The following is an 18055-nucleotide window of genomic DNA, read 5'->3' on the forward strand; positions in this document are numbered from 1 at the left end:
GAAGGGGTAGTTTTGGGAGGAAGTTTTAGGCCTCAAGTTGAGTTGGGGGTTTGAGGTACTTTAGTTTTTAGGGATGGGGAAAGTTTTAGGTCTCAGAACTGGGAGGGTCTGGGGACAGGCTTTTGGGGGGTAAAGTTATTTTGCTTTTTGTTTGGGGGAAGGTTTTAGGCCTAGGGGAGGGTCAGGCCCTTGGGGTAGTTTTTTTTCAAGGCCTAGGGTTTTGGGGGGTCAGGGTACTTTTTTTTGCAGTGGGAAGTGTTTCAGGGCTTAGGGAGGGGAGGAACGTATGCTTTTTTTTAGATGGGTTTTGGGGGGTAGTTTTAAGCCTCAGGGTGGGTGGGGAGGTCAGGGTAGATTTTTAATCTAAGGGGAAGGGTTGTATAGCTGAACTACGCATGTGTTAAGCACATATACCTTTACTAGGCATGCTTTTACAATGAAATTAATTGTAAAGGCATGCATGGTAAAGGCAAACGAGGTAAAGGCGTGGTCGTTGTTCCAGCCACGTTGTTCAGCTATGCAAGGTTCTACCATGAGTGGCCAATCATTCAACCCACTACTGATCTCTCCCATAGAATAACATTATTACATTTTATAAGTGTAATTCACAATTTGGAAGTGGTAGACCTTTCGAGTTTTGGTGTCTCTGGAATGTGTATCTGGAATTGCAATTTAAAATCATAACTTATGGTGAAGAATCAGATTTTAAATTGTAATTATGAAAATGTCACTTTTAGAAAGTTTGCATTTTTTTACTTTAGCCATTTGGTGCCTGCTTCCTGTCTCTGATCACATGTCTGGCGTGGGTGACAGTTGGGCTTGGTGTATTCCTCCTAGATAGCTACACACAATGGGAGCTTAAATGTGACTTGAAGGGCCAATCTGGCAGGATGGGATGGGGTTGCTGGGCACATCCTCACACCAAAATAGGCAGTGTCCTGTCCAGACACAAAGGGCTGCACCATCCCTTTTAGTAAGTCTGGAGCCAATGCAGGATCTGCGGGACTCTGTGCACTTCAAAGACGTCTCTGTGCAGCCTCCCCTACTTCAAAGGCACAACTGGTATAAGAACTGTACCTCTGTCACCACAACTTCAGTTGGACCAGGAAGAAACACTGCTGTGCTGCTGAAGGACTGCAACTCCGCTGGACTGCTACTCTGGAGGTCACCTGCTTTGTTGTGCTGATCTGCTGACCCCTTGCCTGAGAGTGAGAAGGACCTGCATCTCTCCATCCCAAAACCCAGACTGACTACAAGGGTTAGCTGGCTGGCCTCTTGATCTGAAGTCTGAGGGACATAAGACTCGCAAAAAAAACTGCTTCAGCATCTGGACTCATCTATGAGTCTGTCCTACCAAGTGGTGCCACCCCAGTCCTGGACCCTTGGACATGGATCTAAGGTGTTATGCTCAAGCGGAACCAATGTATCTTTTGTAGAACCAATGTATCCTCTGCGGAACCAATGCATCGCCACTGCTGCATGGATCAGACCCCACGCATCACCTTTGGAAATGCCACTGTGTGATGCTTTTCCCAGCGCAAGCTCCTCAGATCCCGGTTGATGACGGCCTCAGCGACGATGGTGAAACTTCGCATCACAGCTTCCCCACTCATCAAAGTCACAACTGGGCATCACATCCTCAACACCGGTCTTCACATTGCAAGCACCGTCAGCAGGATCCTTGACACATCAGGAACTCGCTCAGCAGCTCCGCCGCATCTCGAAACCTGTGCATCACCTCTGCTTCATAGCGCATCTTTTACCCAAACACATGCAATGCTCCACAACCTCAGATTAAGGTGCTTTGGTTCAGTGAGCCTAACTGGGTCCCTCTAACCAGCCGCCCTCCATTGCAGTTGGCCTGAGCTTGACCAGATAACCCATTTTAGCGTTTTACGCTTCCTAGAGCTTTTTTTACTTAAAACCTTTAAAAATCAATACATTAAGCTCTACTTATTTGAGTTTTGTTGTTTTCCTCTTGTTTTATTTTTCAAAGTCATATATATCTTTTTTAACTTGGTGTGGTATCTTTTTGTTTGGTGGTTTCACTGTTTTAATGTTTGAAGTGTTGCATAAATACATTACACACTGAAGCCAAGTTAAGCCTGACTGTTCTATGCGAAGCTAGCATAGGTAAGCAGTGGTTACTTTAGGGTCTGACTGACACTTACCCTGACAAGGACTGCGATTGCTGTTTGACTACGGCTCACACCCCAGTCAACCAACAACTCGACAATGACATATGGATGTTTTGAAAACTACCAGGTGTACTTCTCCTGACTTTGCAAGGGAGCAGATCTCTCTCTTTCTCTTCTGGGTTTCCTGAGTATAAAGCTTTATGGTGAGGACTCTTTCTTTCCCTTTGAACTCCTACTGAGGCTCAAACGTATTGCTGACACCTTTTATGCTTCCCCTTTAGAAAACCCCTTTAAAGTCTTTGTCTTAGTCTATGGTTAGATGAGAAAGGGGGAGCTTCTTTATGGAACATCTGATTGCATCAATCTGTTTTCTTTGTATTGTGACTGTTACTATTTTATGTGTCATTTTATGATGACTTGAATTACTGGCACACTTCAGTCTCCAGACTGTACTGCTATATATTTTAAATCTGTCACTGCTTTGCATATCTACAGTCTGATCAAAGGTCAGCCTGACAGACACTCTTCTTGTTCAGGTCAGGCAGCTAGGAGCTGGACATGTGCTAAATGCACAGGCTCCTGGCTGCCTGATCTGAACTTTGTCAGGCTGAGGGTGCCACAGCCCTATGGGTATGACCTCCTCAGCCTAGCAAAAGTGCTTCAAGGTGTTCCCTCTTGTGACAAGGGGAGTGTCACTGATTTCCCTGGTCCTAGGCACTTCAGTTTTAAGCCCTGAAGGGCCCAGGGCCAAGTGTCAAGCAGTGACACCCTCGTCACAGAGTGAGGTGAGATCAGAAAGTCTCATAGACCCCATCCCACTCTGTGACAAGTGCAGGACTAAAGGTCAGTCCATGAGTAAAGGCAGAAGTCCCAACTCTCCAGGGACCTCAGAGGCTATCCGCACCTGGGAGCTGCACAGAAGGTAAGTTGTATGTTTTTGAATGTTTGGCACATATATCTTTGTATAACTGTATGAATTTGTTGTGAGTTTTGTGAATGGATGTGTGTGTGTGTGTTTGTGAATGCATGGGTGTGCGTGACTATATATGTGTGCATTGTTCACCTGACTGACCTCCTCCCTGCCAAACTAACCCGCTGCCACTGCTGACTGCACATGAACTAGGCTATAATGCTCCATTAAACACTGCACGTGGGAAAGGAATCCAATCGTGAAAACCACAAAAATGACACCACTATACACAGAGACAGACGGTACATCAATAGGCTCAGCTGTGCAATGTTTTCCCTCTTGTCACACTTCCTTGTGACTGTATACTCTGCATATTCCAATTTGAAACTATGCCACTCCCTTTGCACAATACTTTTTACACAAGGAAGCGTAATAATGCTGTGTCATAGCATACTGCTGTCAATGTGTTATGGGTAATTCTACCATTAGAGTGCTGTGAGTGAAAAAAAATGATTGTCATTGAACACACATATGCAGGCATACCTTTTTATTACTGACAAACAGAACCTGACACTGAAGATACATCATTATGTTTGCAGCTAAGCCAAAAACCTTTGACATGCAAACATAGAAGAATGAAACTTCAGATCTGGCGGGAAGCCCCAAAAAACACGATCAATTTGAATTTTAATGTAACTTTGATAAAATCCAAACATGTTGAAATATTTTTAAACTAAGAGTTTATTTACTCAAGAGATTTCCGTATGACATCTGACAATATTTTTTTACGCTCTCAAATGTTTAATCTGTGTTTTTGTCTTCTGAGCAGGCACAACTTGAGTCAGATCTAGTAATGTCATGAATCGGAACCAGTGGCCATCAATATTCACAAAGGCGATCTTCACCAATTATCAATACAAGGATATGAACCGAAAAGCAACAAATGATAAAACACAGAAAAAAAGCCATTCAAAGTACATTTGAGCATTTCATAAACACAGCATTCCTCTAGCGAATATATGACCCAAGACATACCTATAAGGAGAGGCTCAGAATGCAGTACAGAAAACCATTCCCATATTAATCAGCACCTACTGTTGAGAAAAAAGTATATATATACATATGTATGTACCACATAGATATCATACATAAGTTCCAATTCTCTCCTGCCTTATCTGAAACCCACTAAGCTATCTATTCCTGTCCCTGACAAAGCTGCTTGCTCATGTGCCCCGTACCTCCCTCTTCTTCACAGAGTGGTTCCCCTCCTTCAAATTACTATTTCAGCTCTGCACCAAGGCATCCCCACTGACCTCTATGACATCTTCACCAGCCGTGCAAACAAACCTCTCCAAGTCATATTAAGTTTAGATCTGCCTCACACATTAAGTTCAGCCCATCAGGCCAACCCACCAGCAAGGTCATAGCTTACTTTTGCCCACAAATAGTCTGCCTTTTTTGTTTTTTACCCACACTGCATTATGTATAATTTTACTCAGTGATTTGGTAGTTTGTGTATATGCAGCATCTCTATATTTTATAGGCTTGCTCTTGTTTGGACTATGTCCCCCTTCGGAGTTTTGCTGTGACAGCGCTTTATAACATATATAAAAGCCCAAAAAGAATGACTCAGGGCAGAAAAAGCTTGTTTCAAAGGCATCTGCTTTCTGCCTTGGCCTGCGAATAAACATTGGTACCTCAACAAACATTTTATCTGTTCTGGAGCCTTGCCTGGTGTTTGAGTTTTCTTTGCATCCCTCTGAGGAGGGTTCGAAAAGTAGTTTCCCTAACAAATGCCATCAGAACTGCTTTATATGTCACCACAAGTAAATGAGCTAAATACCTTGCCATCGTGGCCTTTCAACGCTTGGAATATAGCTGGTAGTAAAACTGGTGATTGAGGTATAAATGCAAATATAGCTGTCAATTAAACAGGGCACTGAGGCGAAAACTGTGAGATTTTATCATTATCAATAAATGAAATTGATAGCGGCTGATGCCTTTGGGGCTGTCGTAAACCCATGCAGGAGAGCCTGAGCCAGAGGAAAAATGTATTTCATTTTAAGGGAGCCACAGAAAAAAGAAAAAAAAACCTGGTGAAGCATTTGATTATCAACTGCTCAGGAGCACAGGGAAATGATTTTGAAATGTGCATAAACAAATAATCTGTCATTGATCAATGGCTGTATTTGAATTATTTGTTGATTAAGTGTAATGTGCCACTATGTTTCATTGCAATATTTTTTTCAATTATATGTAAAGTAGTGCATTACTGCATTAGAGAATTACAAAAGTTTATGTGGTATCTCTAAGTTGTCAACAGTTCTTGATGTTTCGCTATGTCTCTCTCCCTATCCACCACTGCATAGCAATTTATTTGCAGGATATAACTGTTGTGTTTATCTTTCAGGGTGTAAAATTGTGAGGGAAGGGTACAATGGGTAGCAGCAAGTCTAAAGGAAATGTAATGGTTGTGGTAAGCCCTCGAATGTTAAAAAAGACTAAAAAGCTGTTTAAACTGCTGACAGGAGAGAAAGGTTCTAAATTACCACAGATAGCCATGCAGCTCAGGTTGTAGTAGATACAAATTGTCTGGCATATGTAACACCTTTCTGTGTACTAGCCTGGGAATAAAAGGGGAATAACAGGAGGTGGCCTAGATTTGGTTCTCTTGAGATAGATGATATTGAACACTTGATAGAGACTAGAGAATTATGGGATGACCCACCATGGGAGTCACACTACAAGCGATTGCTTGCCACAGTGGCTTTCAATTGCTAAGATGAAAGCTCTCCTTTCAACAAAGAAAGGCCAGGAAAGTATCTCCACAGAGTCCAGAGACTGTTTTGCTGTAGTAGTGGTGAACTGGGAGTTCAAAAAAACTAATAAAAAGGAGCTAACACTAGTAAAAGATTGGCCCACAACATATAGCCAATGTTTATTAGATTTAAGTAACTATGTGAAAATAAAGCAGCATTTTTGTCAATATGTAACCACTATGGCTTGATGACAGATGAAGTAGACGAAGTTAAAGCAATACCAAACGCCACTACTTCTAGAAGAGCTGCTGCTCTGCTGTGTATCTGGACTCACCGCCAAGTGTACACTGACATAAAAAAAAATTTGAAGAAACTGTTTATTGCCTCCAAGCCTCAAGGCCTTTATGTCAAACTAAGGAAAGGAGCAGACAGCAAACAAATAACTGTTAGTACTTTGACTGAGGAGGAGACCATGTTGTTAACTGAGGAAGAATGGCAAAGACAGAGAATGGATTTGAATAGTGAATTATATTCCTGCATAACAGGTAGAGACCACAGTGAGAGCAGACCCATCATATTTGAACAAAGCCTCCACTCTGCAGGGCCTGTTCTACCTACACCTCATTTCTCAGCCCGTCCTCAAATAACTTCAATTTACCCACCACTTTCAGGCCCCTACATACACTGTGAAAGAAATAACGCACACAAGCAGGCACTGGGTCCACAACCAGGTTTACCCAGTGTCCCTTATTTCCATATATCCCTGGAATGTGATTTAACTAGGGTATCTGACATGCCAACTAGCACCAGAGAAGGTGGTTTCACAACACCGGTCGTCAATAGACACCTACCATTAGGAGGGGACATGCTGCTTGCTTTTAAAACAACTGCCTCAACTTTGGTATAAGGAAGGATTTAGGCCTGAGTGCAGAAGACAAAAACAATGAGGAGGAATGCGAGCAGTTAGCTCACCTAAGGAGGAAGGTAGATAAGTTCAGGGAGAAGGTGAACACTTAAAGGGAGAAAATACAAAGCTCCGTTAATAAACTTCAGGATAAGCAAGATAACAGAGATCGGCTGATAATTACACTGTCACACACACTGGCACTAAAGGGAAAGGGTGAGAGCTCATATACTGATGATGATACTAAAATGACTGCACCAAAGATAGTGTTGGGGCGACAGCAATGTTAATACCATGGACTCCCTTGAAAGCAGCTCAGATGATTAAGGATGCCCAAGACCCTTTCACAGCCAGTGTGAAATATTATGAATGGCTTCATAAAATAATAAAATATGCATCGCCTCTACCTCCCTTCCCAGAGATGTAGAAATGCTACTAAAAATAGGATATGGTAGCAGATGGTCTTTGGTAAAGAGTGAGTTCCAAATTCTACAGAAAGAGATTGGACAATACTGAGTAATAATATAGATGTCACAGAAAATAGATTGATGAGTTGGTTAACAGATGCATATAAAGTATTGGCTACTCAGACACTTATGAATGTATTATTAGCATCTGTGGCCCATAGTTATAAACTGCACCACTGGTCTAATAAAGGATATCAAGAGTTGTGCATGCTTTTGATAACTGGAAAGGAATGATATATTCAAGGTCTTAAAAAAATGACATAGCTAAAAGTGATAAAGGGATGACGTTGCAGCAAGTACACAGAAAGGAGGAGACAGAGGGAATGCACTATCAGGGGGTGCAGCATAGACAGGATGAAGGACAAGGATACCAGAGAAGGGACAAGAGTAGGGATCAGTGTTATGTTTGCCAGAGGTATGGGCACAGGGGCTGAAATTGTAAATGTTATAGAGGTGGAAGAGATAGAAATGACAGGTATGAGGGAAATGTTAGAAACAGCAGGAATTACATGTTTGACAGGGATGAGGGCCAGCCATCAGCACCACCCATGCCTAGAGACATCAAGCAAACACAGCACTCCCTGAGGAACCTTTTACAGGAACAACATGGATCAGCATAGGACCACACGAAGAGAGAAAAATTACCCAAACTGCAGAAACCTGAGCCCAGTACTTTATGATGAAGGTATCAGAAACACCTCAGGAGAATTCCATGTTCCCAATTAAGGCAGGAGATAAGATTTCCTTATAAACAGTGGTGCAACCCTATCAGCAGTAAGAAACAAGTTAGGTCCCAGTAGTGGTGAAACAGTCACTACTGTAGCTGTAAATGGGATGCTAATGTGTGAAGAGTTATCAGAACCCCTACCAGTTTCTGTTGACGACTTCAGAACAACCTGTCAGTTTCTCCTATCACCCGAGGCACTATTCAATTTGCTGGGAAAAGACCTCCTCTGTAACTTGCATGCTAAATTATCTTTTTCACAAAATGAGATTTACTTACAAGTGCCTGAGGACGGACTCGAATTGGCTAATATAGCAAGTACTGCCTCTAAATTAAGTGATGATTCTGTGTTATGTACAAACCCTGTCTTGTCTTTCTCTCTCCAACACACTACCACTGGACTCCTTTACAGGGAGATTTCTACAATGACATGTTTCAAGAGCTGTTTAAATACAGCGCTGGCATTGAGAGTGGCTTGGTGACTAATTTAGAGCAGGTGGCATTAGTACCCGGGCCCGTACACTGTACCGCAAAAACTTTTATAGGGCTCGTGCCTGAATGGTACACCTTTATGGCAGACAAATATTTATACTGGACAATGTAGGTGCACAAGAACAATTGTATATGGGCAAAGAAGGGAGTGCTGTGAGCATTGAGCTAGGACCACAGGAGGAGAGGTTTTTTCAAGTGCCAGCTTCAGAACCACACATGTCTATACCTGTAGCACGAGGAATCTACTCTAAAGATTTGGGCCCCATGGTCAAATGTATCCTGGACTTACCAAGAACTAAGGATTTTACATTTCCTTTGGGAGTTGTGTCTGAGTTGAGAGGTGGAGAAGGATGATGTTGGACGTTGTGTAGGCTCAAAAATGACAGGGCGGACGTTTTTGACAAGCTTGAATGGAATATGGCCTTACAGCTGACTAAAAACAAGGCTCAAGAACAAGTGTACTCAAAGGTTTGGGCAAGACACAAAAATGAGGCAAGATTGTTAAAAACATGCTATCCCCATAAAGTGATGCTTAGGGAAAATGCAGAACTACCTAATGTTCGTTAGTATAGACTGTCACCTCTAGCAGAGGAGAGAATAAAACCTGTGATTGAGTCTCTCTTACAACAGGATATCATTAAAAAGACCACTAGCCTCATTAGTAGTCCAATAATTCCATTGCCCAAGGGCAATACAGGGCAGTATAGATTCATACAGGATTTACACCATATAAACAACATTGTGGTTCCCTTAGCACATGTTGTGCCTAACACCAATACTATATTATCTTCAACACCTACAGAGGCAGAGTACTTTTCAGTCATAGATCTCGCCTCTGCATTTTTCAGTAATAGAGTCGATCCAGAGAATGAGTACCTCTTTGCGTTCACAATAAAAGATACCCAGTACACTTTCACAAGATTCGCCCAAGGCTTCACAGAGAGTCCCACGGTCTATGCACAGGCAGTAAAGAGAGACCTGGATAGCCTACATCTGCAAGGCTGTAGTGTCATCTTGCAGTATCCTGATGGGCTCCTTGTGGCATCTCCATCACTTGAGGCCTGTGAAAAATCCACTGTAGCTCTGCTGAACCACCTCCAAGACAGAGGAAACAAAACCTCATTGTCAAAATTTCAGTGCTGCTAAAAAGAGTTAACTTACCTGAGTTATGTAGTATCCAAAGGTACACGCCACATATCACCTGACAGAATAAAAATGATTCAAAGCATGCAGCCCTCGGCCAGCATGAAAGGAATTATGTCCTTCATGGGGATGATGAACTATTGCTGCCAGTGGATACCTGAGTACAGATCCTATGATCCCATCTTGAGACAATGAACACTAAAAGATGCATCCAACAACATTGAATGGACTTATGAACTGGCAGACTGTTTCAAGAAACTGAAAGAAACAGCGGGACTCATTACGAGTTCGTCAAACGTTTTAGACCATCCGCCATACTTCAGACGGAGAGGTTGCCGCCATACTGGCTACCTCCCCGCCGGGCCCATTAAGAGTTTCCCAGTAGGTCAGCAGACGGAAACCTGAGTTACTGCCCACTGGCCTAGCGGGAAACAGCCTACAGAATTATCTCCGGCTCGTAATTGAGCCGACAGCAATGCTGTAGGATGCAGGGTGCACCAGCACCCACGCAATGTTGACTGTCTGCAAAGCAGACAGTCAACTTTGCAAGGGTGATGGCCAGTGCATGGGCAGTGCAGGGGCCCCTCTGGGGCCCCCTGCAGCCATTCTCTGCCAGCCTTTTCATGGTGGTGCTACTGCCATGAAATGGCTGACCGACAATGAGGCTGTAATCCCCAGGACAGCGCTGCTTGCAGCACTGTCCTGGTGGATGAGGACCGCCACCTACCCGCAAACCTCTGGGATCCCTGGCCTGACTGCCATGGTTGAAATATGGTGCTCGGACCGCCACCTAGTGATCACCAGATTCGTAATGGGGTTCATTGTATACTATGCCAGCATCGGGGCTGCCTGATTACAAACTGCCCTTCCATCTCTATGTATCAGAGCAAAATGGCATTGTAAATGGTGTGCTGACACAACAGCATGGCTCTGAAAAAAGACCAGTGGCATACTACTCTGTGACTTTGCCTTCAGCAGTGACTCAGCATCCTGCTTGTTAGAGAGCAGTGGCCGCAGCAGCTGTGATGGTGGAGAGGATGGCTCCCATTGTGATGGACTTCCCTTGTATTGTTTATGTGCCACATTCGGTACAGTTGTTGTCATCAGCAGCACCGCAAAAGTTTTCATCGTCCAGGCACACAGGTTATAAGGTCACGTTGTTATCACCTGTTAATTTGGAAACATTATTACCGGCAAAAGGTGATTCTGATGAGACCCCTGACCATGATGTTGTTAAGGTTGTAGAAACAGGCATCCCACCCAGACCAGATTTACAACAAATACCATTACTATGAGTGGTACACTGATGGTTCCTCCAGCAGACTAAAAGACACTGATTACAGAGCAGGGTATGCTATAACAACAGTAGACACCATAATTGAATGTGCAGCTCTGCCACCTAGCACATCTGCCCAGCAAGCTGAGCTGTATGCTATACCAATAGCATTCATCCTAGCTGAGGGGAAAACTGTTAGCATTTACACTGACTCATGTTATGCTTTTGCAGTTTCCCATGATTTTGGCCAGCTGTGACAGTATTGTGGTTCATAAAAGCAGCACAGTGCCCCATTCAAAATGGCCCTTTAATAAAGAACTTGTTAAAAGCAATACTACTACCTAACAGCATAGCGGTCATAAAATGTGAGGCCCATACAGGAGCCAATATCAAGATAGCCAGAGGTAACACCATAGCTGAGACAGCAGCAAGAGATAGCATGTTACAGCCAGTACAGGTGGTACCCCTAATGGCAAAAAGCATTCCAAAATGTAGCTCATTCAGAGATAATTGTTGCTAGCTGATGTGAAGGAAGAACAATGGTCTGCAAAGCCAGATGAGGAAAGAGCGTGGATTGATGCTGGATGTGAGCAAATTGATGAGGGATTGTGGGTCTAGTGGGATGGGAGGCCTATGGCTCCACGCAGTATGTTCCTTACCTTTTCAGGGCTTGCTCACAACCCACTCACATGGCGCAAGAGGAATGAGTGATTTAATTAGACAGAAATGGTTTGCACCAGAGATAACAGCTTTCACTGCACACTGCACAATTCTGCTGCCAATATCTTGTCTGTGTCCAACATCCTAAAGGACAGTCCCCTGCTACACATGGTCCCTTGCCAGTACCACGTGGTCCCTAACTATAACTCATGCCCCTGTCATGCCCAGGTGTGTGATCAATAATTTTACTGTATATTTTACAGTGAATTTATCAATGATGTTATCAAAGATGTCATAAGTGCTGTAATTTGTGGAGTAATTAGCAGTACATAGTAAGGGTGCGAGTCATAGTTACTTGAGGTAACTCTAACTATAACTGGTGAATTTCTACAGCTTTATACATTTAAAATGTGAGTCTAACTATAACGTCCCTATAACCTTTGTTTTTTTCAGTGAATTTCTATGTTTTTTTTTAACATATAGTAATTTTCATTACATTACGTTAATCCAACCAGCACTGCGCACGGCACTCAGCCAGGCCCTGAGACCAACCCCATAAGCCCCCAACCATGCACCATGCATGGCCTCCACCCATTCGCAGCGGAGGTAGCTTGCAAGACCTGGCCTGCAGCCAGACCCTGCGACCAACACTCTTAACCACCGAACCCCATGCTGTGCACTACCCTTTCGCCATCCTCGACAGGAGCTGGCCGTGGCAACGCTCTGTATGAGAATAGGTGTAAGAGGGTGTTTCTGGGGGTCAGCATGGCTGTGAGAGTACCTGTCTATATATGTCAATATTTTGGTTGTAGATATTTTTGTGCTACAATATTAGCATGATATTTTTGAAGTCCATATTCTGACATACAACCAGAAGGACTGAATCTAATTGGTGAATAGATGCCCCGCCTCCACAATGATGAGACACCAGTGGATAAGGAATGAGATTCAAGACTGCATTGCTCTTATTGAGCTTCTACTGCAACAAACAAACACAAAGCGAGCAGCAGTTGCATACAGTACTTATAAATTGCTGAGGTGTAGCATCAACCGTATATAACATTATTAACATTAATTTTATGTATAGCAATAATAATCCTCATCATTATATTAAAATTGTTAATATTATAATTTTGACTGCTACTAATAATAACAATAGGACTACTATTACTAGTAAGCATCATAAAGTACATGAACTGCACTATTAAAATGCGCATAATCAACTTAAGGAACAAAGATAAATATGAAACCGTATGTCTAAGTAATAGGCTCTGTTAGATGATGTGATACATTTTCCTACATATTTACCGTTCCAGGCCGTGGATATGGAACTCTTCCTTGAAACGGCACCCACTGATAGTTGGGGCCATCTCGATGTGCATATGGGCCCAAGAACACTCTCCGCACGTCGGCCAAGCTATAAATACAGACTGCTGACCCCTTGAAGATATTACTGAATAGGAAATGAAAACAACATACATGACTTTGAGTGCTCCGACAAATGGGCATTTTTTTTTGTTTGCAATCTATCATCATTTTAATTTGAAAATTCCAGTGATGAAGATTTCATATGCGCAAGGCCTTGTAAAACAACTGTGAATTTGTTTATCTTCTGGTATTTCTTCATTCAGACCAACTCCTTCCCATCTCACGAATAAATTACATGTTTCAACGTACAAATATTGAAACGTGGCATTCAGGAACATTACAGACTCACACATAGTTTTCTATGTGCATTTATTTCTTTAAGCTGTAAATGATCACTTTTAGCTCTAAAATTGTTTTTTTTCCACGCTTCCTGTTACAATAGGGCAGATTGGAGCACTTTCCAACACTTGATACACCTTATATTCTTAAACGATTTTGGTTACGTTATGTGCAATAAATAAGGAAGAAATTCATGTTGTAGGACACTGATGCTTTATACTGTGCACTTCCTTTGTCATCCAAATAATAGGTACAACTACTTAAAATGTATTGAGAAACCACTGTTGCTTCCAAATTGTGTGGTAGGTTGTACATGCATTTAATGGTTGTATAAAGCATTTTAATGCCGTCTAGGCCACTTCAGAGAACTAAATGAAAAATGAAGCAGAAACCAAATAGATGAGAGACACAAAAGGGCAAAAGACTCATCCAAGGAGACTACTAAGCAAAATTTTCAAACTTTAAACTTGCGCCTTGATCTCTGGGGAATGGAAAATGTAATGTGACACTAGTTGGAAGTCTTAATTGGGCACAGAGCTCTTCCCCTACACATCAACCACATTTCTAGTGGACCCTTACAAATGCTCCCCATGTGTAAAGATACAATTTAAACAATGATTACTGAAGTATGGAAAAATATCATTTAACCACTTGTAGCTAAAGAAAAACAGTCCAGTCCAGTAGTTCAAACATAATTGACGCTTACTGAAGTTAATACTTTATGAGGTTTGTATGAACTTCCCTTTACATACTTTAGGCAGCTAATGTGCCTAAAAATGAGCATAAGTTTAAAAAGCGCGGACTTATTTTATATGACATGAACACAACTTTTAAAAATCTTATGTTTTCAAAGAATAACAAAAATGTTCTAACCAATAATCAGAAATAGAGTAGTAACCTTACAGCTATCATACCTAGAAGTTGTAAATACTCCATAAATTACTGGATTTTTGGGGTCTTTTGAGTTCATGAGAAAGACGTCCTCTGTAACAAGAAAGAAATGTAAGCATGCAGATTAAGATAATAGGCATTCATTACACAGGGGTATATTCTATACTTACGCAGTTCGTCAAAGTGAGTATCAATGCCATTTGGTCCAGGGACAGAGCAAATCATGCGGGCCTTAAGAAATGTTGTCCATTTATTAACAAGGCTTCTGTGTCCACCAAAGTCATTCTATGAAGAAATGTAAGATGTCAGAGGATTACCAGTGTATAAAATGCGTAAATGCCAAACCTGTTCAGACAATACCATAAATGGCAAAACACCAAAAGAATACTGGTTTCTATTTCTGATCACTATATTCGGAAGCTTTCTTGCAAAGACATCTTGTTAAAGGTATTAAGATGGGCTCTGGTCCCCACTCTCATGCCTGCTTTACAAAAGATTGTAAGTGGCCTACCCATCTTAGTCACCTATTGTGCTCTCCTAACATTTACTTCTCCTGTGGCCTAATGTTTCCAAGGGAACATGTAAGGTATAGCATTGCTTTTTGAAGAACAAGAATCTCAGGGACATATCCTGCACTATTGGTTGTGCTGCATGTGTACGACACAAGCTTTCCCCTAGAGACTGCAGGGGCATATCATAGATAATTTACACTTGTTTTCATGTATAATCAAAAGTGTATCTATTTCTCCCTATGTATTGTCTATCCTTGCTTTTATGTTAACTTGAATACCTGATCTAAAATTCTTATGTTATTCTTAGTTTATTAATGACCCTTCATCACTATTCCATTCACTAATACACGTTCTTTACTTATCTAAATATCACTGTATTTGTTTTTTAAAGTTGCCTCTTCATTTGTTTATTTTTTCTGCATATATGAGTATATTATTGTGCGCCTATTTTCACTCTTCCTTCTCCATTTTTATTGTACACTCTAAAATAACCAGAGAACTACATTGCTTTTTAAAACGTTTTTACATTTACTGCCTAATATAATCCCTAGCAGTAGCTCTAAAGTAAATCTATCACAGATAAATTAGGCCTATCAAAAAGTCAAGGATTGGTTGAAATATGTTTCAGTTAAATGAGCACATATATTTACGTGTAAGGAAAGTAAGAGATGCATTTGCTACAGGTATGCTTGCAGTAACATAAGTGAAAAAATCTATTCTCTGAAATGATAATACATATGAAAATTAAATTACATTAAAACATTTACTAAACATGTTGCGCTATTTCTCAATGTTATTAGGCGGAAGAAAATCAGGTTTTGTGAAGTTCAGAGTTCAACCTAGTGAGGGTAGGCATGGAAGGATGAACAACCACCATAGTTCTGTATAATGTTGGGAGGTGAGAGGTTTAACAGAAACTAGGAGCTATTGGTAAATTTGAACCACCACTTGAGACCAAGTACAGCACCTTCTTAAATTGTAAAAAAAAAAAAACTTTGCGTACCGCTAGTTTAATCCCATTAGACCTGGCATCCTTGGTGTGGTTTCCCCTGTCTTTTTTGCCTTCAGGCCTCCCGTTTAGCATTATACAGTTTAGTACAGTGCAGGTATTTATAACCTGATGAATTGTTTTATGATGCTTCAGGTACTGCTAAGCAATGTTCTGGTGCTGCGCTGTCAGCAACGTCAGTGAGGTTTTAAGCCTTATCCGTGTTGTTTATGTGTCTAATACGTTGTCTAGATTTTTTTTAATTGATAAGACACTACAATAAAACAATTACAATAAATTATAAGTACGTTTTTGTAAGGGGGTGCAATGTAATTAATACACTTCTTCAGCAGAGAATGATGTGGAAAGCGATCGAAATGTATAAATATTTCTCTGGCCAAGGGAATACGTGTCTTGTGACAGATATTTTTGCACGGAATAATTGTGGAGAGTAGATGAATCATAATGTTTGCAAGTGTTATTAAAACATGCTGTGAAAACAAACAGATTAGATTGCACTGTCAAAGAGGAATGCTATTTCAAAGTATTTGTTTGGGCTTTTCACATACGGATCAAGTAAAGAACGTGTAGTCATGCCTATGCAACTTGCCAACAATGTGTGAGCGTTGAAATAAATATCGCATTGCTAAACATGAACAAATATCTATGCGTTGGCAAAATGGAGGCTCAAAAACATTGCTGCAATACAACTATTATATAAAAATATAACACATGTAATATCTTAATTAAAATTAAAGAGAATACTTATTTTGAATTCCTTTTTTTTTTTTTCAGGCTGATGAAATGTGCAATCACTAGACTGTGAGAAGAATGTGACACCTTTTTTCGAACAACATGGATGTTATACTACATGACTGCAGCCACATACAGCCTATGAAAAAGGAAAAGAAAACACGGGTGGTTCTATTGCAAACAAGCTAGCCAAACATTTCCTTTAATGCCGGTGCTGTCCTTGAGTTCTCTGATGCACTTGCCAACTTTGATGCAACTGTTGTGGCGTGGATCCCTGCCAACTGAACTGATGTTAGAGATAGGGCCTCTGCAAAGGGAGGTTGACCCAGAACGGATAATGCCTCGTAACGTTTTCAAGAACAAGCATCACACAGTGTACATTGGTCTCTATCTAACGAAATTTAAATCAGTGTTGGAAAGATAATGAAGACAAATGTGGAATGACTGGCATACATGCCTACGAAAACTGTAATCTTGTACGTTTTCTCAGAGAAAATGGAGAAGGCAGGCCTTCTGCCTTCACATTAATTGTCATCTTAATTAGGGCTCGGATGGAGACAGCATTAGCTGTCTGTTGACCAGATGTATAATTTCCATTTTACTTAGCATGGGCTTTAGGTCAGCCCTTTGTTCATGATTGTATGGCTTTCTTGTCTATCTCACTTCCTTGTTCCTGTGCCCTGCTTTGCCGCATATTCTTGAGTTGGTCACAGCCAGGAACATTTTGCCTCACCTGGTTCTGATTGGATGGGCTGTATCCTCCTACTGCATACCTTATTTTACTATGGTCCAGAGACTAGAAATTACTGTCAGGCAGCTTTCTTGGCCAACTTTATTGTGATGCATGCACACGCTTCTCGTCATGTGTATGCGTAATGACACGTGTGCACATTAGTGGACTTCTTGGGATAAATATTAGTTAACAGAAAGCCCATCCTACCACTGTCAACCATGCATGTGCATACTTCTTTATGCATGAACACACATGGACGTGGGACACGACCAGTGATAAAAGCTTGTTTGGCATTTAAAGCCAAGACATGCTGGTTTTACTAATGTTTCATTTTAACATTGTGCCTATGTGGTCTCTAGAGCTGAGCTCCACACTCTATGATAAATCCCTCCGATGACTTTTGCAATAGAGGCACAATCCCCTTCGCTTTTTTTTACAACCATCTCTCTCCATCTGCACCACTCTGTTCTCTTTAGTCTCTACATTGCCTTTCCTGCTTGTTTAGAAAGTTCAAGATAACTGGAACAGACACCCACACCTGCTGGCACTTGAATGATAGTCAACAGTATATCTCCTCCCCCTACTGCTTTTCAGGTTTATCATGCCTTTAATACAGACCTTCCAAATGGCTGCATTTGAACTGGTTTGCCACTTATTCGACCAGTCATCGGAATCCTTTATATCCCCTCATTTTTCACTGTTACCTTGGGATTTATTGCATTAAAGATATGAAAGTCACCTATAATAGTCATCAATATCCTGTCAATGTACTCGCAATGTCTCTGATATGGGATTTAAAATAGAATAGTTTTACTATAGAATAGCAAAGACCTGTGTGAGTAAGAGCGTCATAAAAAATAAATTATTACAGTATTGATTTAGTAGTAGGATTTCAATTGTCATTGTATTGCTACTGTTGCTAGCATTACTTATAATTTAAGCAATAATAAAATCAATGATAATGCATCACACTACTTATAGTAACAGAAGACTAAACA

The 18055-nt window shown here is 41.2% G+C and overlaps 1 protein-coding gene across 4 annotated transcripts in view; it reads right to left on the reverse strand.

Moving 5' to 3' along the window:
* Positions 1-18055, reverse strand: part of SEMA3A (semaphorin 3A) — a 428574-nt gene that overhangs the window by 112844 nt on the left and 297675 nt on the right. For all 4 annotated transcript variants that reach the window (XM_069228709.1, XM_069228710.1, XM_069228707.1 and 1 more), the window contains 3 exons: positions 14242-14356; positions 14095-14164; positions 12782-12926 (listed from right to left, as the gene is read on the reverse strand). In XM_069228709.1, coding sequence (XP_069084810.1) covers positions 12782-12926; positions 14095-14164; positions 14242-14356 — 330 coding nt within the window. The remainder of the gene's footprint in view (positions 1-12781; positions 12927-14094; positions 14165-14241; positions 14357-18055) is intronic.

Source organism: Pleurodeles waltl, chromosome 4_1, assembly GCF_031143425.1.
Source record: "Pleurodeles waltl isolate 20211129_DDA chromosome 4_1, aPleWal1.hap1.20221129, whole genome shotgun sequence".
In the NCBI taxonomy this organism is placed as follows: Eukaryota; Metazoa; Chordata; class Amphibia; order Caudata; family Salamandridae; genus Pleurodeles; species Pleurodeles waltl.